This window comes from Dysidea avara, chromosome 11 (genome assembly GCF_963678975.1).
Source record: "Dysidea avara chromosome 11, odDysAvar1.4, whole genome shotgun sequence".
NCBI lineage: Eukaryota > Metazoa > Porifera > Demospongiae > Dictyoceratida > Dysideidae > Dysidea > Dysidea avara.
This window is the reverse complement of record NC_089282.1, coordinates 20,480,564-20,508,542: the sequence shown is the minus strand read 5'-3', so window position 1 is coordinate 20,508,542 and position 27,979 is coordinate 20,480,564. Positions and strand designations below refer to the sequence as shown.

Genomic DNA, 27,979 nt, shown 5'->3' with positions numbered 1-27,979 from the left:
TGTAACGTTAAAGTTATTATCCGTATACTAAACGTACGAGGTAATATTACAAATCAGAAAAGAAATCAACAGATGTTTTAGGTCTTTTAGTAACGAGATGTTTCTTTTTTCTCTTTCTTCTTTTCCTACGCTCTTCATCTTCGCTGTCACTGCTATCTCCTGCTGGTTTACTTCTAATTGCTGACAACAAAGGATCCGACTTGATTCTTGCTTGTACCACTTCATCCACAGACCAGAACTTCACACAATCTTGAGAGGAGCTGGCAAGGTACTCATGATCATGTGTTAGACATAAATGATCTACTGGGAGGTCATCACTATGTTGACCAACTTCAAGGATTGTCTGATTTGGCAATATCTGCACAGCTCTAAAGAATAACAAAATTATGTGAAACGTACTTTAACATCTAATACATACACTATATATACATGCAAAGTGCCAAAGTCAGGGTATAGTGTGTTCATAAAACTTTTGAAATGCTATAGCTGCAACAGGAGACACTTAATTTGCAGATTAGAATAACTACGTACTCGGTATCAATACTGACTGCAGAGGCATTGGGATTAACAGGTCAAACGTTTCTTTGAGATTGTGGATGACAAAACTCCTCTAATTCTATCTTATTGTCTGCCTCAATAGCATAGCTATTACTTCAATTAAACAGCAGCAGCTACAGTGTTGTTTGTGATGCAATGATTGTGTGTTCTGCATAGTGTCATGTGATAATAGTCCAACACAACAAGCAACAATTAGCAAAGAGCTACAGGCAACGTTGACAGCCAGAAATTGTAATTGTTAATTTAAAAGCCTTCTTCCTTCATTGTTGCTTGTTCATAGTTGTGCTGGCACTGACTTGTCGCTTGTAGCTCAAAGAAAACCATCAGGCATCAAGACAGAAACAAATGTATACAAACATGTAGACCTCCTCCAATATAAACAATTGGATGTAGGAGGTATGGCAGGTGTGTTCCCTAGCTAACTCGAATACCACAAATGACAGAATTACACCTCCCCATGCAGGGGTGTTACTACAGTATGGACACGTTGAGCTGAGACCTCAAAAACATTTAATAACTCAAGGATGCAATTATGATAGTACTTGAAATTTGTCTCATTTGTAGTACTGCTTGATCTGCTACAGATACTTCAGAATCTTTTCATTCAAATGTCTCATACAATATTTCTGACCAATCGAAATTTTCACCATGTATTTTCATGCATGTTATAATTTTTTCCCAAAATAGTAATGGAGCCAAACCACACATATCTGCTCTTCTACAACTTTACTGACACCACTCATCATCTGATTGGCTTAAATGTTATTTCTCTTGAAACACTTTTCTTTTTTTAGCTGTTTTCTCAGGGCTCAGCTCAACTTGCACATACTACGTGTTACGAGTCCCCACCTGATCATGCCATCCATACAAGCAGTACAAACAACATCTTCAGTGATCTTTACAATACAATCTATTGATTGTGGGTGAATTGGGAATCGGTCAGTGATGTCTTCCCACAGGTCCCAGTTGAAAATATTAATAGTGCCATCACCATCACCACAGATCACTTTGCTTCCATTCTGTATGAAAGATCACTTAATGAAGGTGTTCTGAGGGTGGTATATCAATACCTTGACAATTGCTACTGATAGTAATTCACTCTCAAAAGTGTCAGACTTTCCCTTCTGTTTATGGCGTCTGAGATCAGTTACAGACAAAGATCCATCTCCACTATAAACAACTTGTGATGTTAGACAACACAATACAATGCAGGGATTAAAATAACGACGGGAAATCAATTGGCCATAAAAAACAAAAAAAACAACAACAATTGGTTAGCCTATTACTAAGCACCAGGACAGCAACAGCATGCAGACACCATTTGTGTGGTCTGCATAGCTTAAACATGAAAATAGCCAGTGTTCGCCCATTATTTTCAGCTCTGCAGTGTGTCCACATTATATTAACCTCACTGCTATTAGGGCTTTATGCCCATTATCAGTCATGTCTGAAACAAAGTCAGTGTGGGCATCAGATTCCATCACTGGATTCATGCTCCTTGTATCCCAAACCTACAAGGGAACATTCAAAGGGAGATAGAGGTAAATGGTGTTGTATCATTTGTCAATTCACAAAAGTAACAAGTGCAAACCTTATATCATCATCCCTAATAATACTATAACAAGCACTAATGGCAATTTTTCGGGTGCATATTTGATCTAGGATACTCCATTCTCAAGTTAGATGTACATACATACCTTAATCACCCCATTATCATCTCCAGTTGTGATGATGTTAGCGTTCACTACATGCATAGAATATATTGAGGACCTGTAGAGAAGGATAGTGAAATGTGCTCTAATACAACAACCAAACATTGGTAACTTTGAAGTGTAACAGGTATATCTGTCAATTAAAAAACACTCAACAATTCAAATGCTTCGTAGAAAGTCTTTATGGTCATCAGGATGCTGAAATAACACATGGTGCACACACACACACGCACGCACGCACACATTTTTTTTCACTGCAGTATAAGTGCCTGCACATTTTAGATACATATATTGCATATGTGTTACTCCTAGCAATATTTAGTCTATTGTATCCTGTAACACTGTGGCTATGAGATTTGTGTAAAATTCAATTATCGGAGTGAATGCATGGAATGTATGTACATTAGTGCAAAAATATCTTGGGAGGTTCTAAATGTACCATTGGGTTCACCTAGAAGCTTGATCATGAAGGTTAAAGAACCAGCAATGAATGCACAAACTAACGCAGTACTATAAACATTAGACAATATCTGACTATAGGTTGCAGTAGCATTATGAACTTGTAGATTTAAAACAGCTCAGTGTGGATTTGCACAAAATGTTCACCCATTTCCTATTATATTCAACAACTGAAATCAAATTTGCTCCAGAGACAATATTCTGATGCATACATTCTCCATAACAATCTCATGACATATGGAGAAAGTACCAATACACAGAATCTTACTTGTGTGATTGGTTCACTTTTCGGACAACATTTCCTGACATAACATCAACTTCGCATAACTGTGCATCTTTTGATCCTGTGTAAAGCACTAACACACGGATACCATTACTATAGCAACTGTATATAGCACCATATATGCTGGCTAGGGTCATTTCAAAACAGCTATAATAAATAGTTTGGAAGTTCATCCTGGAAACTATAGCAATCTTCATGCATCGTATATCACATATACGTATCACTGAAATCACAACCTTAGCTCCTTAGCTTTGTAAGGTACCAAATTTCAATCATCATATGTGGACTAAAATTGTAAAGATATTGGGAACACTGCATGTACCAGCTAACTCACTTATAGTAATATGTAAATGTAACTTACTACAGACTCATGGTGACTACATGGGAAAATAATATGCTTGTTTTTGGTTAAGGAACGTTGTAAGCTATATAACAATTGAATCACTATAGCTATAAATACATAGAATAGTTGCATTTGTGAATATAGATGTGCATGGTTTGGTTGGTGAGCTTCTTAATTTGGTAACTTTTAGCATGCAAAAATATGATAATGCTAATATAATTTGCCTATAGTTCCACGTGACCTAGATCATAGATATTATATACTACACGTAGTATATAATATCTATGCTTATATATGCAACCATTCACCATTATGCTAGCTTTACGTACCAATTTGCCAAACCACGTATACAGTAAAAAAAGTGATTGCATTATACGTTAAATCTTGCATGGGTAATATCTATACATAGCTACCTTTAAAAACTAGCCAGGAATACTGGCTTTAGAATTTTACACTGCATTGCTGAGACCTACCACATGGCAGCAGCTGTCAATGATGAAAGTTCAGTGACTCACCATTTGGAGAATTTACAAAAGTGTGATATAATAATAATAATGTTAACGGAGAGCATGCCCCAACTCACTTGTTCCATCTTCAGAAAACTTAGTCACCCTACACGATTGCTTGTGATGTTTCATCTTCAGAGAAGGATGACTCTTATTAGCATAATGACACCTGTATATATAGTAGAAGTGTTGGTATATGTACTAAGACATGTGGCTTACAATTGGACAGGTCCAGTGATCAACCCTATTGCTATCAGCTCCTGAGATGGATGACAGTCAATACAAAATATACTGTCTTTGAATGAGATGTCTTTTGGTGGTGGTGAGCCATCTTCTTTCGATTCTGCCTACAAAAAATCACACTTATCTCTTAGTAGCTAATTTACATCTCGTGCACTGGACTCTTAATTAGCGCCCGCCCGATAAACACGAAATCAGTCCTGGGCGCACGAAACGTATGCATTACGGAAATATACTAGATTTTGAATTATTCGAAGAGAAAGTGAGCGCTCGTAAGGAAGCAGGTCAGTTATTTATAAAACTGTGCAACACATATAATGATATTTGTTGTGGCTATCCGTAATGACAGCGTCATTGCTGTGTAGTCCTCTGGTTTGTAGTAAAATGTGGCGTTCGAATTAAATAGAATAAACACACAGCTTGTGCCAGCTATATCTATGGAGCCAACGAACGTGCACAGCTCTCTAAAGCCTCTAATGATGCTAGAGTTGATATTTTCATAGATAGTATAGGCGCGTAAGCGCCGTTCTCTACTATCCATGATATTTTGAAACAAACTGGAATTTTAATAGCTGAATAGATGGTGCATAATTGAGGTTACTGAGGCAATTACCAACTGTAACTGTCAATAGAAATTATGAGATGTGAGGCAACAGGGGCTGTTGTACAGCAAATTGCCTACAGACTTGAAATTGCAAAAATTTTATGTATATTTCACCCAAAAGTAGGCATTCCAGTATCCAAGATTTTTTAATAAAAAAATTCTCCGTATATTCCCCAATAGAACCCTGGCACAAAATGACAACTCGTGTTTAACTTGAGATTGCTCCGTCGTCCGAGCTCCAATTAATATGAAAATCGCTGTGGGGTTTGTCTATACGCTGATCATCATGAAAATCTTAGTTTTATCGTGCGCGTTACACATAAGTAAGTTTTGTGTTGTTTTGTAATCTTTTCGAGCCTTGTAATGTATGTAGAATACTTTAAAATTTAAAAAAACGTACTGTCGGGTGGAAGGTAGACACTGGTGCTTACTTTAAAGTGCGTAGTTACTTCACTCGGGTTAGCGATTTTCAGCTCCAGAGCAATTTTCTGTTGGCTGTGTCATCAGCTCAAAAGTATAAACCACTTCAAAGTTGGCATAACAATGCCATAATTGAAACCACAACTCCACCTTAGGTATTGTTGCATCATTGTGGCACCTCCACTTTAGTTGTTTACCTTTATAAGTTGCTAACTTGATGTTTTAACCAACTTGAGATAGCCACTTGCCTATGGGTATACACCATTGTATTGAGAAGTGTGCAGTAGGTGAAACATATTTGCTCACCACAAAGCATACAAAGATTGCTGAGATCCAAGAAGACCTGAAGCTACTCTCATTACATGAACAAACTTGCAGCTAGAAGCAACTGCAGTTTCAAGATAGTCCAGATTGCTAGATGGCTTCCTGATTCAATTGTGCCATTTTTCCCTGTAAAATGTATGGGGAGCCTTGGAGAAAAAATGTACCTTTTTTCAGTTTTTAAGCACTGTGCATGCCAAAGTAGCTAATTCCAACCCAACAAACTATATATTTCTGAGATCGGCAATCAATACTCTATCTATTGAGCATATAAAAAGCCCATTTTTCCAAAATTTAAAAATCGGTCTGGAATGCCTACCAAAAGTAGTAATTGTAGACTATAGGAGTTCACATTAGTTTGTAGTCTGGCGCTGCCGATCCTATTTAGGTGCTTATACAAGTGCCCCTATCCGCCGACCCTATTTAGGCGCCAGACTAATTAGTTTGGTGGTGCCCACTTCTAAAATTTGTAGTGTGTTACAGAAAACAGCTAACACCAATTAGATCGTGTTGTTGGTAATTACAAAATTTTGTGACATTTGTTTTGGAGTCACCATAGATACTGTATTATGTAACGTGTGATGAGTTTGTAGTGAAGCTTTGTGAAGATGCAATATGATTAAGGCTGCTTGTAGTCGACAATACAGTGTTCTTTACACAAGAGCCAAAGATAGGGGTAGTAAAATGCTTTGTAGTATTTGGAATTGATGTACTTGTGATGCTGCCTAATCAGTAAAGAAAGTATCTTCAGTTGTGATAGCAGCTGTTTGTTACCTATTTTGATACTGTGTGTGGTTGTTAGATGTGCTGCCATTATTGTGATGTCATTACATTCCAACTCTGTAATGCTAGAGTGACCAGACCCTTCCTCCTTTTGCGAAGCAGACTTAAAGTCCACATATGGTCATTCCAAATAAGTTTCTTTTCATCCACTGCCCGCATCATTTCTGTATTATGCAGGCTAAGTGAAAACAACTCTTGAAACGTACCAGTATAGTCATTGTACAACCGGGTGGTCAGCAACAGAGCTTAAATCTCATTTTGCCATTCAAAACATCTTTGTTCTCAAAATTTCATAAAATATACATTTATTTATGTATACTAAATGATTGGAATTTAGTGACAAAACCATTTTGCTTGTTCACAACAGTTTTATTTGCAGCATAAATCTTTATATCTGATGACTGCAAATACTGTATACTAATCTGTCTGTAAATCTTAAAATGTCATAGGTGTTTTCCTTCTCAGTGTTAACACAAATCCTAGTTTAAAAGCTGAGAACAGTAAAATGAATAGCTAATATCTAATGGGCTGCTCACATGCGGACACTACTGAGAGTGGAAGATGGGAAACAGAATTTATTTGGAGTAGTCTTAGCTGTGTGTTATATTGGAATTATATGCTTCCATCTTACAAAGATTACTTAAGTGTCATAGTTGTAAGAAGAACTGTCAGCCCCTGAATATCTGCCAACAAATGATTTGTCCAATTTTGATACACCTGTGAATTTTCATGGTTTTCTGGTACTATACAAAGTCCCTCCCATGCCTTAATTCATTGCTGGAATAATGCTAGCACCTGAAACAAACTGTCGAGGTATGTTAACTCTTATCAGTAAAATTGAATTTAAGGTGTAATGGTTGTGTTTTAGTCCATTTTTTGCACTTTGAAATACAATTAAATTATAAAATGTGACTGGATTTTGGAAAAACGATCCAAATCGCACATTAGAAGTTACGAGATAAATGGTTTTAAAGAATTCAAGTCAGCATAACTTGCCAAGGATAGCAAGCATGCGTATGAAATTTACACAAAAGATACATCAATCTATTACCTTTCAGACCATTTCCAGTACTTGTAGCTGCTTGTAGAGTGTCCCGCCAAATAAGATAAGAAAATTTGAGCAGTTAGATGAGCGAAGTAGTATCATGAGTACTCTTGGGGGTGATGGGGTGGGCAAGAGATAGACTTCAAAATGGAGGCAGACCACAATCGGAGTCCAGACACGAGATTACAGTGCTGTGCTGGCTTCTTAGTGACTGATATGTAGCAAAATCAACAGAAAAAACGTCTGGCCAACATTATCAGGCCATCCACCACTAAACCACTGATTCTTGCCAAGCCAGACCCTTCACAAGGCCAGAAACTGCCATTCAAGATCTCTACACGACCCAGAAAAGACATCTGTTAAAACCAGTTTGGGTAGTACTGAGTGTCAAAACTAGTAGATCGATAGTGTAGCTATCCACTGGTGGTGTTAGTTTGATTTTGCCTGATGTGCGATTTGGAATGGTTTTGTAAAATCTGGCCACAAATGTAGACACAGTATTTCTAATGTCAAGTGTTACCAGGATTGGTATGGGCAAAAAAAACTGGAAATAAAAAAAAAACACTATATTATATAGTGTTTTAAATTTCTCATCTATGCATGTAAAATTTTTATGTGTTTTTTGTATGCTAATTGAATATGTTAGCCTGATATGCTTGCAGTGAAGCATATATGGATCGAAGGCTTTCAATACAAGTCCTGGCTAAATTCGAAGAGTTTGTTAGAGAGATTTCACTATATACACCCCTGTAAAACTACGATGGCTGCTGTCACTATTAACAGTGAACTACTGGAACACTTTTTTTTGTTTTTTATAACATGCTATGGTTTGATTTTGCTACTAAGGGACTTGAAGGAACGTGCTGCCAGCTACTATATGCTGTTTGCAGTGGCATAAGCGAAAACTGTTGGTTAGCCAGTGATAGAGCAGCTAGCCTCAATACAATTCTAATGAATTTGGTCATATACAATAGGCCAGCTAAGTAGCTAGCTATGGCGTGCTCTTCAGTTGTGGAAAAAAGATTTTTTTTCAGGATGGATATGATTGCTGGTTAATCATCACATTCCCTGCATAGTGATGTAGAGCATAATAATTTAGTGAAATCCAGTTAGGGATCATCCATAATTTTCAGTCTTTATGCAAGCGTACAAAGAGTACTCTTTTTTCTAACCCCCTCCCTCCTTCACAAAGCATACTGTATAAATGTTGATACTATGTACAGTATATACACAATGATTTTATAAGCGTATGTGTGATTTAACCCCCTCCCCCCTAGCGTACTCTTTGTACTCTTGCGTAAAGGCTGAAAATAATGGATGACCCCTTATTGCTTATTCCACTGCTCGTATTCAGCGTTTTATAGCAGGCTGAAGGCCCTAGCTCAATACATGTGTTAAACCAAAAGATGTCAGTTTAGTAATCCAATCCACTGAATGGTGATGTCCAACCTCAATCAAAATTGTGCTAAAACATGAAACCATAGACTAGTGCGTTTACACTAGCAGTTGGGCATGGTACGGTACAGTACAGTACGGCACGGTACGCTTAATTTTGCTAGTGTAAACAGGTATCGATCCGAGCCAAACCGTTACGTGCCGGGCTCGCTTGGCCCTGCTACTTCAACCGTGCTGGCTCGGTACGGCACGGCACGGTAGACAAATTGAAACAAACCTTGCTATATCCTTGGCTGCTGTATGTCAATACAATGGCTTCTACTATGGCCAAACGTAAAACAAAGTCAAGTTACCACATTCGACTTGAAATGAGCTGTCCATCGAGCGGTAGCCGCTGATATTGTCCCTCAAACGGATTGCTGGTAACTTGTACGACAGCAACAGCTTGAAAACAGCAAGGGCATCTCGTAGGACGATACTTTAGCCATCACGTGCTTATGTATAAACTTGCCCAGCATGGTTATTTCCTTACCAATGTAAACGCGCACTTAAAACGTAGCGTACCGTACCATGCTGTACCGTACTGAGCTGGAGCTACTAGTGTAAACGCACAATAGAATTTTACCAGTGGTCATTGATGAAAACTTATAAGTGTTAGAGTTTAAAATTATTTAATATAAAAAATATTTGCTGTGAGAAATTTTATGTAGTGATAAATATTTCTTTGCGCTTTACAGGTTTCAGTGAATTTTTATTTTTGAGCTTCAATGACAATCCATCCTGTACCTTACTGTTACAGAAAACACACAAGAAACTATATGTATCGAATAATCGCACCTAAACATTATGCTCCAGCCGTTGATTATTGAGTGCTTGTTAACGTGCCTCAAGTAAGAATATCAACTTTTCAGAACCACACATACCAAATGGTGCAGGCAGACTCTAACATAGCTGACTTTGTAACTAGAAGCAGAGCCGCCTAATCATTGTTATTGAGGAGTAAGCCATGCCACAAATTCACACTTCAAACACTGCATGCACACACACAGTCACACTACACATGCACACACACAGTCACACTACACATGCACACACACACAGTCACACTACACATGCACACAGACACACACGCGTGACCCACACCACACACATAAACAGTTTTGAAAAACACCAACTGGAATAAATTGTTGGAACACATTTATTGAATAAGATACATGGTTGGCAGCTGTGGTCTCTTTACAAGTATATATAAATATTTGGAGGAAATTCTGGTAGGGGAAGTCCACAACTAAACCAGTTTATGTACACAATACTAAGTATTCAGATGGGGAATATTATGTAAATGCGCCAAAATTTCCCTCCACAAAAATTTTCCTCCATGAAAGTTTCCCTATAGTATGTTTAAAACCTTACTTAATGGCCACCTCTAATAAGCTCACCTTGTAGTGTGACCACATGAAGTAGGTCCCAAACATAGCTAAGGTATAAACATAACTAATCATGACCTCATTAACAAGACCACCTCATTATAGTGGTCATGTCAAGTAGGTCCCAAGGTGTTGCAGATGATGTAAGGCTACTCATTACAGAGGCCTTTCGAAAATCACCTTGATAAATGAAGTCAATGTTCTAACATTACACACTTCCTGTGCATGGGTTTAAAGTGGTTAGGATAATACTACTTGAATAAAGCTATAAAAGTTACAGCAATACTGCATAACATACATTATGACCTATTATCCTATTATATTTTATGACCAGTGTATTTTCCATATTGTACTTCAAAGCATATTCATCTTGCTATAAAAGTCAGATGTGCATGTGACTATGCATACATTTAGCTAAATAAGAGGCCATACAACTCATGAGATTGTAATATTATGAGTTTTAGGGGTGTGTAGTAGTTTTTAGGGGTGTGTAGTAGTTTTTAGGGGTGTGTTTGTTACCGGAACTATAAACCATAGCAACCACATTGTTCTATAAATAGCAATAAAACCATGATAGTTGCAGTTTACCAAATATGGTTGTACACAGGTTATGATGTAATCCCATCTTGGAAGCCATACATGGTACCACCCTGTGATATCTTTAGTCATCAGAAGCCATGAGGTTGTCACATGCTTACTACAATCAGCTGACTCAAGAAATTTTTGTAAGAACAAGTAAGGCAGAACTGTGGGAGGATTGGTGAGGGAAGATGCTGCATTTTTGGGAGATGACAGCTGGAATGTGCCCTCTGAGCTTCTGTACCATTTTCTAAGAGGACAAAGAGTTTTAATTTATAAAACAACAGCTCTACTTTCATACATGCCATCTGGATAGAATGCTGTTAACATCTAATAATGGTTTTGATAGTTTTCCTTAAACATTGACTATGGTTTAAGTGTTGGTTTATCAGCAATGCCAGTGATAATGAAGTATTTTTCTAAAGGAATACTTGCAATATGTTAGCAGAAGCCAGCAATGATCTGTTGAATTGAGTTACTGACCACAGAGAGAAATGGTTTCATGATATTTGGTCAGGAAATTGTCTCAGTGATGCCAGCTTGTTTGGGTTGCGCGGAACAGAAGCCACAAACAAAGTACTACAGCTGGCATTATTGACTGAAGTCATACAAAAGAGGGCGCCGCGAAGGTTTTGCGCGTTTGCGCCGAAATCCGATTGGTTTAAAATGGCGCAATTATTACGCCCACGGTTAGTTGTAATCGAAACTGCTGAAGTTGTTGTAGTGAAGTGTAGCAGCTGGAATTGTATTTGTGTAAATTCGTTGGAGATACAGCGCCATCTACTGGCATAGTCAAGAGTGTTTGTTATTAGTAAGCGACCAGACTAGTGTGACCGCGCTCAAGAGTGCCGATTAGCGCCACTTTGTAAGGTGGCAAAAAAAACTGTTTTGAAGACACCAGAAGGAATTCTTCTCACTTGATTTCAAAAGTTCTACTTGACTGATACAGATCGTTGTTGTAATTCAAGAAACTTGTTTGAAGTTGGCGCCAAACCTTGAAAACCGCTATGGAAGCTAGAGGTTACATTCTAGGCGTTTCCCCGCTAAGACCAGTTCCCTACCCAATTCAGACTGTATCAACTCCGACGTTAGTTTATCAAGCTCGTCCGCCGATGCCACCGTCGAGAAATCATTCCGAGGTACAATCAGATGGATCGGAAGATGATGATATGAAAGACACAGCTGGGTAGGGCTACTCGACCGCGGAGTGCGATAACTTATCGTTAATGTGTTTTGTGTTTTGTAACACTGTAGGTCTCCTAGTTCTAGTAGAAGCTTGGAGAAAAAGTCTGGAATGAGCAAGAGAATGCGTAGAGTGATTGCCAATTCGAACGAGCGGAAGCGGATGCAAAACATCAACGCTGGATTTGAGACGCTCCGCTACCTTATGCCTCACTTACAGGGAGAAAAGCTTAGCAAGGTCAGTTGGGGTCAATGTTTCCCAAATTGATATATTAACTTTGTATTTGAAATTTGGCGGACCGACCAAAAACCCTCCAGTTGTTTTGTGGTTTTATTCGTTGTATTAACTTGATCATGTTTCCATTCCATACAGGCATCTGTGTTGCAACATGCAGCTGACTACATCTTCAGACTTAAACAAGAACAAGAGAAACTACTGAGTCAAAATGCATCACTTAGAAGTCTCGCTTCAAAATATGAGAGATACGGTCGAAAAGATGTTCTAACTGAGAACAATAAAGTTAACAAAGCTACCAGCCCTATAAGAATGGAGGAGGATGTCGAGTTTGATGATGAAAAGGCAGCAGCAAGGGAATTAGAAGGGATATATTCAGCACATGAGGAGCTTGATGCTATTAAGAAACAACTAGAAAAAGAAAAACAATATAACAGATCTCTTGAAGACAGAAACAAACACCTTGAGATACAACAAAGCCTACAAAAAGAGTCAATATCAAAAAGTAACTTGGACATTATTGTAAGAGCTATAAAACAAGTCGAGGGTGATTCATGTTTCAGCAGTCGTCCAGGAACACCCATGGAAAGAAGAACTCCAGTATCCTTCTGTTCATCAAGTACTACAGTTTATGTACAATAGCCACAGATGTATCACAACTACACACCGCACACAGGAACAATGCCATGCTGTGGTAAAATATATTGTCTCATTATTTTGAATTTGTGATTTTTGTTTTGATTTTGGTTTTGTGTGATTTTTGTAATCTGTCTTGGTTCTGATCATTTTTGTATTGACACTAAGTAAGTCACATTTACACATTGTAACACCTTTGGCTACCCTAACCACTTATGCCAAGATGTACATATAATATATTTAATATATAGATGCTTTATTTATTGCTGACTTGTATTTGGTATTATTGTGTACTCTATACAGCAGATTTGAAGTGAAAGATATCTTATGTTATTGTATTAACAGATTGAATTAGAAAATGGTGTTTTACCACTAATGTGGGTGTATTAGTAGGTTACCCAAAGTTATTTAACAGCTGGTAACTGAAATTAAACTTGCGCAAGAGTGTTTGTTGAATCAGCTATTATAAAAAGTCCCGACACACATTACATAAGAGTATCACGTGCTGTGTGTTGCTATTTAATGCTCACCATTGCGTTTTCTTTTGCTACTTGCTTAACGATATTCGTTTTCAAAAAAATGTAACGTTTCACACACACGGGTTGACGGCTTGTAGTAAAATTTGCTTCAGCTATTACAAGCACGAACCATCTTAACAATATCCGGAAGTGTCGCGGTTATCGTTTACGGATTTGGACAATAAAATGGCGGATGGAGCAAACCCTCTACAAGATGCCCTCAACAATGTGAAGTGCCTAGAAGAATTCGTCCTACCGGACGAGCAGCCGCAGATTGAGCCGCAAGCCGCCTCAGTCGTTTACGAAGTTTCCTTCGACACGAACTTCGCCGATCGCACAGCCTTCATCACCGGAATTGGTAGATTCAACGAAGAGGCAACCGTATGCTCTAATCTTGTAAGCACCCGCCAATGTAAGACTCAGCTTATTACTTTATCGTCTCATTGTATAGAATTGGATACTTGAAGATGGCGAGACATACGCAGGCATGTTGTATACCTGGAGAAGCTTATCAAGAGCTGTACCAGCAGTAAGTGATATTAATGATACCACTGTTTTGTGTTCAATGCAGGCCTGAAGTAATTATACTGTATGGGCCACATGAGTAATTGCATTGCCATGTCTATAATGTAGTTGTAATTCAACCATGTTCTAAATCACTACTTGGATGTATTTAAATTTCTGAGCTATTCAAATAGAGTCAGGGTTGGATTACTATTTCACCAAGTACCTCCAGCAGTGTTTCCAGGTGTTATAATCATACCCATAGTTGATTGGTGGCCATGAGTGTTTCAATTCACTGGAAACTTGGTATTTGCAAAATTTATAACTGCTGGTGGTCCCACTTGCTGTTCAACACATGCACAGCTAGTTTATGGAGAATTAATTGTGGGAACGGAACTTTTTACTACTGATTTAATGTTCATCATTTTCATGAATCAGTGACGTCAAATAACATCCATAGTGCTTAAAATTTTAGTCATATATAGTAAAGAACGCTTATTTATTTCACTTGTCCAGCACTGTAAGAAGCTTGGCTGGTATGTTATGTTGTATATTAGTGACACACTTGAAACTGGCATTTTCAAGTACTTTGTTTTCCAGTTTGCCATGCCAGTAATCTTGTAACATTGTATACAGTATACTATAGTCTGTTGTCATGGATACTGTACTGCTTGCTGTGATGCTACAATGGAACCACAAGTAGTTTTTAAGTAGTCCATTGTTTTTAATACATTTTCCAACTTTATAGTACCATACTGTAGTGCGGTTATTAATTAGTAAGGTGTCCTGAGGGTAAATGAGACTGTGAACAAGCATCCTGATTATTCAGGTGTCCTTATTAGTGGGGTGTTCTGGTCTACCTGATCATCAGGTGTGAGGTGTCCTGATTTCAGTGTTACCTGTTCACATCATCTCTGTGTTAGCCAACACATCAACTCGGGTTATTAAGTGTGGCCTGTTTACTTTGTGGCATCTAGTTTGAGATTTGAACTAAACAAGTACATAACGTAAAAGAAGCTATTGTTTAAGAAGCTGTTAGTTTTGATGTGTACTAGAGGTAGTGATAAAGTATGGACCCCATTGAAATTAGCTGTACATATACGGTGTTTAGCCATTGGGTGCTCCTAATATCAATGCATCAGTAGATCAAAATGGCTAAGAGTGTGATGGATCGTGTATGATACATCGCCGTGTGCCCATTAAAAGTAAATTTTTTATTGTTTAATGTTCATGGTATTTCAAGTAGGGATGGGTGACCTCAACACATTATCACTCTTGTGTGTGCTAGCTGTGGAACACACCTTGGAATGTAGGCACCTAGATATAATCAAGGCGGTCTCGTTTGTATTAGTGTACACACATTTAGGCCCCTGAAATCAGGCCACCTTGATAGTCAGGATCTCATTTGTATTAGTGTGCATACATTAAGAACCCGTTCATAACTGATACAGCATGCATTGGTTTGAAAGTGAATCAATTGAGCTCAAGCCATATGCATACCAAACCAGCTCAGCTTGACAAGGCTGGCATGGGTTAAGAGACAGTGTGAACACATTCCAGACACTCAACCCAAATTGGGAGTGGGCTCATCACAATACACGCATGTGACATTAATTCCAATATGTAATATGGGTGAATTTGGTATCCTTCTTTCGTGAATAGATGCATTTTTTGCTATAGTAAAGAGGTGTTCATTTTTCAGCAGTAAAAATGTATAAAGCCACCAGGTTTTTTTTCTATTGCATCCTTAAATTTGACAGTTAAGGTTTCACAGTATGCACAATTTACAGTAATACACACAAGCTTTGTTTAGCTTCAATAACCTTCCAGCCATTTAACATGATTATTTCTGCACCACTGAGTGTCTGATTCTTGAGTTTTGACTAGTCAGGCAGTAGCCAGTGTTATGCATACATCTAGAGCATGACATGTAAACATTTGATACCAGTCTCCAGTTGTAACTAAGGGCTCTACAGAAGATAAAACAAAGAGTTTTACTTTCACTAGAAGTGCCCTCATTATTGCGGTCGAAATAAAGCCCCCAGCCCGTTTGAATTCAAGTCCCATTTATAGAGTCCCAAGGTCCCTGTGTATCATATCATGTCTATAGAGAAGACGTTGTTGATGTAGACAGATTTTGTGTGTCATGTACAATGTGATGCCTCTTAGAAGTGATATACATGTGTGACCGGATGTCACACAGTGGGATGATATTTATAAGAACAATTTTAATCCTTTCCTTAGAATCGTGATGACGTTTTACTATAACCATGACCTATATTAATAAAGATGAGTGCACATTGAATGTAGATCCAGCTGTGGTCAGACTGAGGGTGGATCAAATGCGCATCAATCCGTTTCACACTACATATGCAGCAACTAAATTATTCAATTCACATTCATAACATGTTAGTTAATTAATTGATTATGTAACGAAATTTAAATGGGGTCTGTGATTGCACTACCTTCTTCATATTTCTTGGAGTCAGAAAAGTATTTGCAGCGAGAAATGTTGTTAGTACACTTATAAAACGTAGGATGACAAGAAGCTGTATGAAGAAACCTGTATGATAATTTCTGAGATAATTTCAGAATGGTACGCTATTCCTTCCACACTCACTCACAGTCACTGTATTGTTTCCATAAGCCAAGTATAATACTATGTATGCCATCGCTTTAGTCTTGACACAATAGCCATACTTTGTGCGAGATATCTCGGGACTGTACAGTGTCCCCTTGCTAAAGAGCTAATTCCAGCCAATTCACCTCTTGAGGTGGATTGACATAAAGCCGGATTGAATGCATATTGCGATCAATCCAGCTCATGTGTGAAATGGTCTGATCCGGCTTCGATGTGCATTCGACTGTAGTGTGAAAAGCTCTCAGGTTTAACCTTTGGCTTGTTAAATGCAATGGAACCTTGACCACCTTTAGGCCGGAATTTCTTGGCCATAGTATGCAAGTGAATTAGTGTATAAAATAATGTCTTACAAGAGCAAATTAAAGCCTTTTTATAGAGGTGGCCTTTCTATACAGGTGGTTGTTAAGACAATTAATTCTCCCTTGATAATGTGCTGTATGTACTGTCTACTAAATAAATAATTCTCATTCTCACTGCATCACTGCATAGATTTTTTTTTATACACGGTGAACTCTTATGTTGTGTTCTGACCATCATGACACAGTGTGTATTCTAGAACTAGAGTTGCTAGAATCATGGTGTTTGAAATCTTACAATGGCTTGCTCACCTCCAAACATAGTTAAGGAGATGTGATATGAAACTTTACCACTTTTAAGGGTGTCACTTGTTGCTATAGTTTTATTCACTTGTGGTTAATCTAATTTGATAGTATGGAAAAGTAGTAGCTTTTTTCAGAAGGCTCAGTCTTGCATATAGAACTTTGCATGGGAGGACCAAAGCAAAAAAAAGTGTTCTATATTTGCCATACAAGCACAAGTGTTCTATATTGGGCAGTTATATAACAACAAAGTGTTCTATATTGAGTAGTTATAGAACAGTTAGATTTTAAGCAATATTAAGTGTACAAACTGTACTCAATGCATACAGTTACTATTAATTGTGAGCAGTAATCAACATAAACTCCTCATGATTATTATCCAGTAAAGCTACTTGTATGATATGTTGATAGTACAATTGTTCATGACTCCTGAGAATGTATGACCTGGTGGCTTTTTACTGATGCACACCGGATCTAGTTGCTTCTCACTTGTTGACGCTCGATCTACCAGTAGTTGCCTCTCAGTTGTAGATGCTTCATCTGGTACAGTCCCTGATTGTGGTACAGCAAACTGTTCCTTCCTTTGAATTTGTAATTACTGCATCAAGTGCCATCTCCATGTTTGGATTTGTTCTTTCATAGCTTCTTAATGCCTTCAGGCTGCGGTGGCCAGACTTTTCTGCGATTAATTTCTCAGGGACTGATGCAGCAAACATTCTAGTGACAGAAGTAGCACGTAACGAATGGTTTGTATATTTGGTTGAGCACATTGATGCAGCAGGTAGTATCTTTTTTAAATTGTTAACTCCTTAGTGTACCATGACCCTGATTCAGAAACCGGATGTTTATCGACGGGGCGCATGTATTATAGAAGCCGGGTGAATCAGGGGACAGTTTTGCTAGGTATTTGTCAAGTATTTTAACAATACAGCACTCTTGATCAACTTGAGCATATGCTCGAGATACCTTTCCTGACTCACGGTCTTTAAATTTGTGCTGGTTGTTCTTAGAATTAAACTCTGTGTGTTGGTGTACACACACTTGTTGTATACACTGACATCTGGAGGCGAACGAGCTAATCGTCGAGGTAACAAATCATATTGTTCCTGCATGCACTCCTCGTAATGTGAAATATAACCCAACATAAAAGAGCACGGCATTCTGTAGGACCTTCGGAGACTCATATCCCAGGATTCCCATTTCCCAAAACCTTTTCCACTGCAATCACTGGTGCACTGTTTTTATCTGCACCAATGCCATCCCTGTGTAGATCGCTATGCCATCCCTGTGTAGATCGCTACGTACAACATCAAGTGTATTGCACAGGTCTTGGCATTGTACATTTGCCCTATCAAAAAGTGAAAATGGAGCCTTGTTTAGTTGCAATTGGCGATTTATCCCGCCTATTAGTGACTTTTGTGCCTGGTGGATACTTAGTACCATCAGACTTTCTAGTTTCGAGGATGTATTTGCACATACACTGTATACTTGCACACTTTTGTAACATCGTGACACTCTAACAAATCAATGGGTACCAGGTCATTACTTCATCTCTTGTTTTGGCTATTAGCCCAGTCAGTAAAATTCACTGCCCACCTTGTGCTAGTTTCAGTGTTAATAAGAATGACACCTCTCGAAGTCTTACTAACTTGATTCTCACAGACAGTGGCAGAAAATTACTCGCTAGGCTCCAAAGCAGACCTTTTCTTCTTCAGTACCCCCCTTCTTTAGACTAAGGATCTTTCGCTTCCTTGATTCTTGTAACGTGCCAGGAGGCATATTCTCACTTCCCTTATCATGATCTTTGTCTAGTACACTGCTGTCCTCTACTGTTGCCTCAGGCTCAGCTGCCAATGTTCCATGGTCACTAGGAATGGTACCAGGACTTTCTCCCATCCACTCTCCAATGCCCAAATCAAATTTGGGATTAAACTGGTACTTCTCTTTCCATGTTGGTGGTGGAAGTAAGCTGGGTGAAACAGCGAGTGACTGCTCTCTTGTTCCATCCATTTTCAGTTTTTGAATTCAAGCAATATGCACGCACATGTATGATGCGCACGCACCTGTATGCACAGTAAAACACGGAAACTGTACTGGTAGCCTCATTGAACAACTTAATGGCAACGTACTGGGTGAGAAGAAGTCTGGACAAGTGAAGTTGATAGACTAGTAAGTGAGTTCTAACTAATTCATGTGCTGTTTAGTATGCATGGGGCTGAGCGAGGCATGGGACTGCCACTGGGCGAGGCATGGGGACCGTGAAAGTTCTCTATACCCAGATAAAGCACTGCCTTCGCAAGTGCTGTACGGGAAATATAGCATGAAAATAGTACTGAAACAAGTTGGAGTAGTGCATGATATTAAATCACAGTAAACAGTAAGAAGTGTTATATCCCTACTGTGCTCAAGATGCCATAATGGAAATGCACAGTAGGGATATAACACTTCTCATTGTTTTACTGTGATTTAATATCATGCACTATTCCAGCTTACTTTTTATTGATGTGCTATGGTCCCCTACTCTAGTTGAAAATTCCAAATTTTTCCGTATACTTGTTTGTTAACTTTTTTTGTAAATACTATTATTATGACTGGTGAACCCACGCATACCGCATCTGAAATGGTGCCATGTGACCCAGCTATATCAATCATCGTCTGAAAAATGAAGTATCCATTACGCTTCGTTGTCAGCTATGTTAACCTGCTACACAGCAGTACGAATCAAGAACTGTTCAAAAAGCACCTCTGCAATCAAAGTAGCCACTATGAGGACACAAAGGAGGACACTGACTGTTAAGTCCATCAAGAATGCATTGTACGTACTGCGGTGTGCCAAAAGGGCACCTCTTGGGCCAAAGTGACGTCGAACAGTGAAAAAATTAAGCCCGTAGCCTTAGCTGTTATCGAGTTTTGCTTGTCTGAAGGTGTCAGTCAGGCAGTCAGTCAGTACTTGTTTGGGCTTAGTTTTACCTAACCAATACTGCCTCATCGTCATCAGGGAAATTGAGGCTGGTGTTTGGGTTATGTTATTTCGTGGGCCACGCCTACTTCTTTGTGGTTCCTACTATACAGTACGATAGTACTGTATGATAAGAGTTAATCACAGCACTACATACTAGATTTTGAGTCATACAATAACAACTGATTAGTAGGTGTGGCTCTAATAACGGATGTGGATTCGTGCATACCTACTGACGGATAAATGGGTGTGGCTACCATATGCCTACAGACAGTAATTTACATAGGTAGGGGTGACTCACGAAAGAAGCAGGGCTATGCTATGACGTGTTAATACACCGTCCACATTGTTACACTAATTAATTTAGCACATGATCCAATCCGGGTCAGACCCGGATAATCTGTAAAGCAGGACTTGGATGACCCGACTCAGTTTTAATGCTGTTATTTATTGACTTGCACGTGGCTAGTTTGCTCGATATCAACTACCAACTTTGAAAACCATCGAGCCACGTGTGTTCAAATAATTTTCTGTAATATGCACCCGTAGATGGAAGCCCTACTGTAGTATATTAACACTATCAGTGGAGAACATTGACTGATGGCCATGGTAAAGAAGGATAAAAGGTAAAACAATAGCGCAAGCATTGTATGTTTATCAATATGTCAAAGGTTTTTTCTTCATTGAGTTAGAAACGTTTCTGTGAAAGAATTAGGGCTGTAGATGTAGCCAGTTTTCCGCTACGCTTGACTGAAGGGCGTCAGGCAGGCAGGAATTAGAAAATTTCGTTGAACAAATTTCGTTGAACAAATTTCTGTTGCAACTTGACAGAAACGTTTCAGGTCGATCTGAAGACACTTTTGGGCTTGATTTTACCCAACCAATACTGTCATGTTGTTGTGAGGAAAAATCGAGGCAGGTTTTTGGTATCACAGGCCACGCCTGCACCTTTGCTGTCCCTACTATACAGTACTGTTGTACTGTATGGTAGTGTTTGACCTATAGTGAAGTCTTAAATTTATTATTATCAGCTGTTTAATGTAGTTAGTAATATCAGAGAATGTGTGCCACATGTTACCCTGTGTGTCCTACCTGAAAATTCTCAAACATTGAAAAGAATTTATGCTTTACTAGTTGTGGGACAAACATTTAGGATTGCTTTGGCTAGCTTTGTGACTTAATTTTCGTGCAGGTGACCATGCACAGCTGTGTTTTCCATTGTTTCTTTTTGAGTAGAAAGTCATGCTGTGGTATTGTAATCCTTCTACTCAAAATACTAGTGTTAAGGTATAAATCCCCATAAATACAAGTTATGGGCGTTGGTAGTACGCAGCGTCAGGTTAAACTTTAGTACGCAGTCAGTTCATCTTTCTTCACTAATTTTGCCTTTGTATGTAGTGAAGAAAGGCAATACAAGGAAAAGCTAAAAACTAATCCAGTAATGATTCCCCTATTCATGGCAAACATGATGCAAATTTCAACTCCGTATGTAATTCTGGTTGTAAGTTACAGTACAACCGTTTTAGTAGCCACTTGTAATTTATTTACCCTATACTTGCTGTGCACATTGATCTCACTGTTGTTGCTACTGTAGGGCTGTAACTCCAAATTTATTGGCATAGTTATGAGCCTGAAACTTTACCAGAGCATACACTTGGCTAAGAAAATTAAGTATTTTTGAAAAGTGAACAATTGTGCTGGGTTTTTGCACATGTATGAGCAACAATACAATGTCTCTGTGTGTGTTACATTTCATTGTGTTTCTTTCACTTCTACAGATCAAAAACAATGAGCAAGCTAATCGTATGGAAATTTATGAGAAGACGTTAGAAGTACTTGGACCAGAAGTTGACAAAGCGAAAAAGATGATGCTATTTGTCAATGAAGCAGCAGCAAGGTTTACAGAAGAAATCAAAACTCTGTCACATCCTGAAAGAAGAAAGGATTTCTTCTCGGAGACTTACCTCCTCACTATCGCTAAACTGATCAACATGTTTTCCACACTGGACTCTCTCAAAAATATGAAGGCGTGCATTAATAATGATATGGCCTGTTATAAGAGGTTTGTTATTATTATTGATTGTGGGATGCAGTTAAGTAGAAACTCTCTATAATGGGCACTTTGGGGGAACCTGCTAATGTGGAGACTTGAGGACACCTACACAACCAGACACTTAGTTTAGTTCCCAAAGTATCCCTTGGTACATAAACTGAGCTGGAAAATCAGGACGCCTTGAAATTTGGTTGGTCCATGTTGTTTTGTTATATAAATTCACACTTTGAGAGATTAAAAAATTTAATGTGTTTCTGGAAATTGTTTTGTGAGAAATGTATTGTGCCCTTTGTTGTATGATACAGACTTTTGGCGGTGTAATTTTTTGTTTGATAAAACTTTAGTATTTAACAGGTATATAGTTGTCTAAATGTTTTGCCTTCACACTATATGTTTATGTAAAACCTGACAAGTTTACCTGTGGCAGGATATTGTTTTCCTTGTGGAAAAATAGACCTGAATGGTTTAGCTTGTAAGGGCCATGCTATATATGCTCCATGAAGTTTTGCAAGTTTTCCTGACTGAAAATGCCATTGTTGTTTAAGCTTCAACATTGTTGGTTGGGTCATCCCACCATATGAGTGATTTAAAAACATGACCTTTTTTGGGCATAAATTGGAGTAACTGTATATATCTGTTTGTGGGTAGTATGGTGTGGTTTTGTTATCTTTTTATGGCTGTCCAGAAACTTTTAATGCTATCAACGCACGCACACACACACAACACACACACACAACACACACACAACACACACACAGCTACTTAGGACAGGAAATTGTGTTCAAACAGTCTTGCTTCACTGTTGTTGTGTGTTCTTTTAGGGCAGAGAGTATTCTTCGTCGAGGCAGTTTGGATGCCTTCTCCATTGAAGAGTCTCAAAAGTTGTCACTGTTCTTTGCCAGCAATAACAGTATCACAATGTTACTAAAGAAGAGTCTAGAGGAGGTGTGTTAATTGTGTTGTGTATGTGTTTATGTACAAGTATGCTTTTGTACTTATAGCATGTGCTACAATATGCCTGCTTTTCCAACATGTTTTTGCACATGCACGCACACAGAGACACACACGCACACACAGACCGCAGCATCTATAGTTTACATGCTGTTTTTTTTTTCCACATATTTTAGGTACCTGGTTTTGATGAAATCATTGTGGAAACCATTAATCTGTGCTGCCACTACTATGAGAATCACATGTATGTTATTCCTAAGGAAAAATACATCCTTTTGAAGGTGAGGTTGTGTGCATGTGTGTGCGCGCATGTGTACATGCGTGTGCGTACAGTAATGTACAAGGTAATTATTGCAGTTGAGGTACACATTTATCATCTGTTTCAATCCACATTTTCCATCCTATTTACAACAGTATCTCAACAAGTATCAATTTAACATGACTATAGCATAACAAACAACATGTATCAGCCAGTAACCAAATAGTCCTGTACATTGCTGTCCCACACATCGAGACCTACTTCTATTGAATACTGACTTCCTCTGTATGTGTTTATCCCTCTGAGGTGTACAGTTACCAGGTCATTGAGATCATACACTAAAGCCTGTTAATGTGTACACTTGAGAACTAGTTGAAGTCCTAAAGTATGCCTTAGTACATTAACTGACTTGCAACTTAATAATCAGGATGCTATTCTTTGATCCCAAGATGTCCATATTACACTTAATGTGGACACTTGAGGACACCTACATAATCACTTGGTTAAAATTCCAGTACATAAACTGATCTGGAAAATCAGGACAGCTTGATAATCAGGACACTGTTGGTTGTGTCATATTGCACGTGTTCTTGTGTTGACTGTTACCTGATCATTTACCAGGTCACATGTTGGTATCTATCTCGTGATCGAGAAGAAATTCAACATTGACACCTTAGAATGATGCCAATTTCTAATGTGCGAATGCAAATTATCTATACATGCCATATGCCCTTGAAACTTTCTTTCAGGTACCTGAAACAATGCACTGCTTTCCTAGCTATATAAGAATCAAGCCCTAAATTATTGGCCTTTAAGAGGAGGGCAGAGGCATTGTAAGTGCTACTTGACAACTACTTGCCTGTCTTGGTTGAGAATTTCACGTAATTTAACACTACTTTCACCCTCCTCAGCTGAGAGGAGGGCAGTAGCATTTTAGTTGTTACTTGAAACTATTATGTGACTTGTTTGGGATATCATGTGAGCCTCATTAGTCACAATACAAAACTAGCAAACGGAGAAGATCACTGAGGATCATTAAATATTTTGATTGTGCTTTGTGTAAGGATTAAGGAGATGGTAGTTGCTTTTGTAACAGTGCTTGGTTTTCTAGGTACAACCTGATGGAACACTATTTTGCATGTAGGGATTCTAGTTCTAGTTATAGGTATATATTCTCGACAACGATGCCACACTTTGCTAAATCATCCACCTGATTTAGTTTATCCCAGAATATGAGGGTTTACGCAAGTCGTTTTTAACCATTTTACGCCTCTTTAGCTGCTTCTACCCTCCTCTGTCCCTCTGCTGGCATGTCTTGTGATTGTGATGAAAATATTTGATAATATTTGTATCAACACTAAGCATCATGTTAGTGTAACTGTACGTTACTATACATCATAGGAATGTTGATATATGACTACCCCCTGCTCTCTTCAATAATGTGCTTGTCATAGTAGTGTCCTGATCTTTGTATCTTCCATAAGTGTAGAGTTGAGACTCAGCCTGCTTTGCTTAATTGGTTAGCTTGTCATCCATCTTCTTGCCAGCTATTTTTGACCTTACTTACGTGATAGTGGCTGCATTAGAATTTGACACGATGTGGCATAATAGGAAACAGCAAGCTAATACTAATCTAGCAGTTTAGCGAATTGTAATCTGTAAAAGGGAAATTTTAAATTTCCTTTATTATGAAATCCTTACAAAGCTAAATTTCACAGAGCTAAATTTCACAGAGCTTAACATTCACAAGTTAATGAGACTTCAATGCATGCACTTTGTATGATTTTAATACCGAATCGTTTTTGAGTGTTCAAATATTTTTTAAGTTACCAATTGACTAATGGACATTTTCTCACCCAGCTGGTTATGTAATATTGTTTTGATGTGGGGTAGTCCAATATTGGAGAAACATCCTCCAAGGCAGTATAAACATTTGTAATGTTTGATTGAGCCCAGGCAAAAAGATTGGACCAACAGAACTCTTACCGTACCGGGCTGGAATTTGGGGGAATTGATTCTGGGTACTTGGAAGTGTGAGAGCATGCATCCTTTAAATTCAGTGTTTTAATATCAAATTCCTTCTATTAATAGCAGTTTCTTTTCCGCAGTAATATTATAAAGATTTTGTTATTGTGTGATTATGTATTAGTAGTATTGCATGACATTTGAAATTTTATCAATTCTGTTGCTAGGCTATAGCCTATGGGCTAGTGCTGATGGATGGAAACGTTGTGAACATTAATAAACTAAAGAAACTCAACCTTCAAAGAATTGATAAGATATTTAAGGTGATTACTTTCTCATGTGTAAATAACTTTTAAACTGTATTTCTATACTTCTAAATACTTTTTGTGTATTTAAATTACATAGCTTTTGCCTGCATGTGTATTTCTAAATAGTTATGTATTTCAATTTACACAGCTGCTACCTGTTGCTCCCTTATATGGAGATGTTCAAATTAATCTGCCCATGTTGGTGAAGGGACTTCCCCATCATGACTCATCAAGATGGACATGCACAAGCGAACATGTCGAGGAGAAAGTGTCAATCTCCATCATCACCAAAATGGATCAGATCCGAGCAGAGCACGTCGCCTTCATCTCGTTACTTGCTCGTTACAACAATGAGGTAAAAATGAAAGTCCATGTAACATCTTTAGAGATTTGTAGTGGAACCTGATATTGTAGACACTAGAGGATACCTAGACACTTTGTTAAGGTCCCAAAGTATCCTTAGTACATAAACTGATCTGGAAAATCAGGACACCTTGATAATCAGGATAGTAGTATTGGTTGGTCCCAACTGGGTGTCCAGATTAAATTGGAACTGTTAATGTGGACACTTGAGGACACTTGAGGACACAGTATTGGTTTTAAGTGTATCATTTTGGTCCTGGTTTCACTGTAGTGATTAATGCCCAAAGATTAAACACTTGGTCCAGTTACACTTTGTCTGTTATACTTTAGTCACTTCCAAGGTCACTTCGCAACATCAGACACATATACAAAATTCTGTCTTTTCAGGACACATTTTAGACAATGATGTTTTCATGACACTGTAATTTCAATACAAATATTTTATACTACTGTTACTGTTACCATGACTATCCTGTCCACTTCAACATTTACAAATATGAACATACTCTGTCAGCATTTTTCTGTTGCACTTTATTTTCAAAAGTGCATAGTCATTGACAATGGTTGCTAAGAAGCCACACCTTGTTACTGTCATTTAGATCATCGCCGGTGGCAACTTTGCTATCAACGACCACACAGCCAAGGAGTTGACCGACATGGCTCGTAATGGCATCCAACTACTGTCAAATTGGACTACATCAGTTATGGAAATGGTATGTATGTCAGGGTTGTGTACAGTGTAGAGTGTACCAATACTTGTTAAAGTGAAGAGTGATCATGTCAATAAGCTAAGGTGTACTTCATGACCTCATTAATAAGACCACCTCGTTATAACGATCATGTCAAGTGAGTCCCAAACACAGCTAAGGTGTGCTTGGTAACATAGACCACATTATAGTGACTAGGTCATATGAGAATGTTATCAATGCCATACATTTTGGTCCCAAAGCTGGCCTCATTTGTGAGGTGTGGATAGTAACTACCGAGTTGTGTGGTAAGGTTGTGCTTCTCTTTCTGTAGTACTCCTGGAAGTTGCTTCATCCTACAAACGAATATGATAACAAGGAGTGTCCCAAGGAGGCTGAAGCCTATGAAAGGGTGAGCTGGATGTTATATTGTATATCAGTAAAATATCTCTTTGCAAACTTTTTGAATCAGCAGCATGAATAACCTCCATAATAAGGACAAAGATTTTGATCCTGACTCCGTACTTTTACCTTTCTAGGACAACCTTTTTATGATGGCAGATGCCATGTTAAAGTCATTGGGTGCATGCCCATTCAAGAAATAGTTAGAACTTTGTACAATAGTGTGTAGTTAAAGAAACTCCATTAACAACAATACTGTTATTTATTTATTTCATTATAGGCACTTCGCTACAACTACAGTAGTGATGAGAAATATGCCTTTGTGGAGGTGAGTGTATTGTAAGAGTTTGTGTGTGCACTAGCTGGAGCCCATTAATGTGGACGGTCTGGAGCGTTTATGTAATCCAGACACTTAGTTTAGTTCCCAAAGTATTCCTTAGTGCACAAACTGACCTGGAAAATCAGGATGCCTTGATAATCAGAGCACTATTGGTTGATCTCAAGAAATGCACTGGAACCTGTTAGTGTGGACACCAACATTATCCAGACACTTTTAGTTAAGTTCCCAAAGTATTCACAGATCATTTTGGTCCCAAATGTATGTCACTTCAACAAATACTCTAATAGAACAGTCACTACAGCACAGTAAGATTGAATGACCATTTCATTGTGAGTGGTAGTTGTATTTTCATCCTTGCACACATCAATGGTGTTTGACAAACAAGGGCGGCCGCAGGCATTTTAGTGTGATAGGTTTCCAAAATTTCTGTTACATGTACACTTTAATCAGGGAAGTGGGGGGATGCCCCCTCCCAGAAATTTTTGAAAATTATGTTGAATCTGGTAACAATTTTCATCAGAAGTCTTTAAAGCTGACATTTTAAACATATGTTAAGGAGAAATTGATTGTTATAAGCTGCTTATACTTGCTCAGGCTAAAGTGGACCTATGTGAAGTTGGAAGCTTACAACAGATATGTGCTAGGGGTCTGGGGACATGCTCAGACAATTTGAAATACAATTTTAGACTACTTTTACTCTGTT

At 38.3% G+C, this 27,979-nt stretch overlaps 3 protein-coding genes across 3 annotated transcripts in view; 2 read left to right on the top strand and 1 right to left on the bottom strand.

Moving 5' to 3' along the window:
* Positions 1-13,412, bottom strand: LOC136238491 (uncharacterized). Its single transcript, XM_066029023.1, has 9 exons — positions 13,259-13,412; positions 4,081-4,208; positions 3,939-4,030; positions 2,998-3,085; positions 2,256-2,328; positions 1,966-2,069; positions 1,629-1,728; positions 1,408-1,577; positions 1-368 (listed from the first exon to the last, which is right to left on the bottom strand). Exons 1-9 carry the CDS (start codon positions 13,259-13,261, stop codon positions 47-49), a joined length of 1,080 nt encoding a protein of 359 aa, XP_065885095.1. The 5' UTR covers positions 13,262-13,412; the 3' UTR covers positions 1-46.
* LOC136238492 (transcription factor AP-4-like) lies at positions 4,306-13,074 on the top strand. The gene is made up of 4 exons (XM_066029024.1): positions 4,306-4,385; positions 10,704-11,861; positions 11,930-12,095; positions 12,231-13,074. Exons 2-4 carry the CDS (start codon positions 11,683-11,685, stop codon positions 12,732-12,734), a joined length of 849 nt encoding a protein of 282 aa, XP_065885096.1. The 5' UTR covers positions 4,306-4,385; positions 10,704-11,682; the 3' UTR covers positions 12,735-13,074.
* LOC136238487 (cytoplasmic FMR1-interacting protein 2-like) overlaps positions 13,274-27,979 on the top strand; it is a 52,555-nt gene continuing 37,849 nt past the window's right edge. Inside the window, exons 1-10 of the mRNA XM_066029017.1 lie at positions 13,274-13,642; positions 13,698-13,775; positions 21,728-22,011; positions 22,824-22,947; positions 23,130-23,234; positions 25,405-25,500; positions 25,634-25,840; positions 26,448-26,561; positions 26,869-26,946; positions 27,217-27,264. Coding sequence (XP_065885089.1) covers positions 13,433-13,642; positions 13,698-13,775; positions 21,728-22,011; positions 22,824-22,947; positions 23,130-23,234; positions 25,405-25,500; positions 25,634-25,840; positions 26,448-26,561; positions 26,869-26,946; positions 27,217-27,264 — 1,344 coding nt within the window. The 5' untranslated portion in view covers positions 13,274-13,432. The remainder of the gene's footprint in view (positions 13,643-13,697; positions 13,776-21,727; positions 22,012-22,823; positions 22,948-23,129; positions 23,235-25,404; positions 25,501-25,633; positions 25,841-26,447; positions 26,562-26,868; positions 26,947-27,216; positions 27,265-27,979) is intronic.

Excerpts from the sequence above, each read along its gene's own strand:
- LOC136238492 (XM_066029024.1), top strand. The coding sequence starts at position 11,683 with ATGGAAGCTAGAGGTTACATTCTAGGCGTTTCCCCGCTAAGACCAGTT. Across the intron at positions 11,862-11,929 it reads GATATGAAAGACACAGCTGG|GTCTCCTAGTTCTAGTAGAA; the intron begins GTAGGGCTACTC and ends GTAACACTGTAG. Across the intron at positions 12,096-12,230 it reads AGGGAGAAAAGCTTAGCAAG|GCATCTGTGTTGCAACATGC; the intron begins GTCAGTTGGGGT and ends CATTCCATACAG.
- LOC136238491 (XM_066029023.1), bottom strand. Across the intron at positions 3,086-3,938 it reads GTTTTCTGAAGATGGAACAA|TGCTTTACACAGGATCAAAA; the intron begins GTGAGTTGGGGC and ends TCCGTGTGTTAG. Across the intron at positions 1,578-1,628 it reads TATCAGTAGCAATTGTCAAG|AATGGAAGCAAAGTGATCTG; the intron begins GTATTGATATAC and ends TCTTTCATACAG.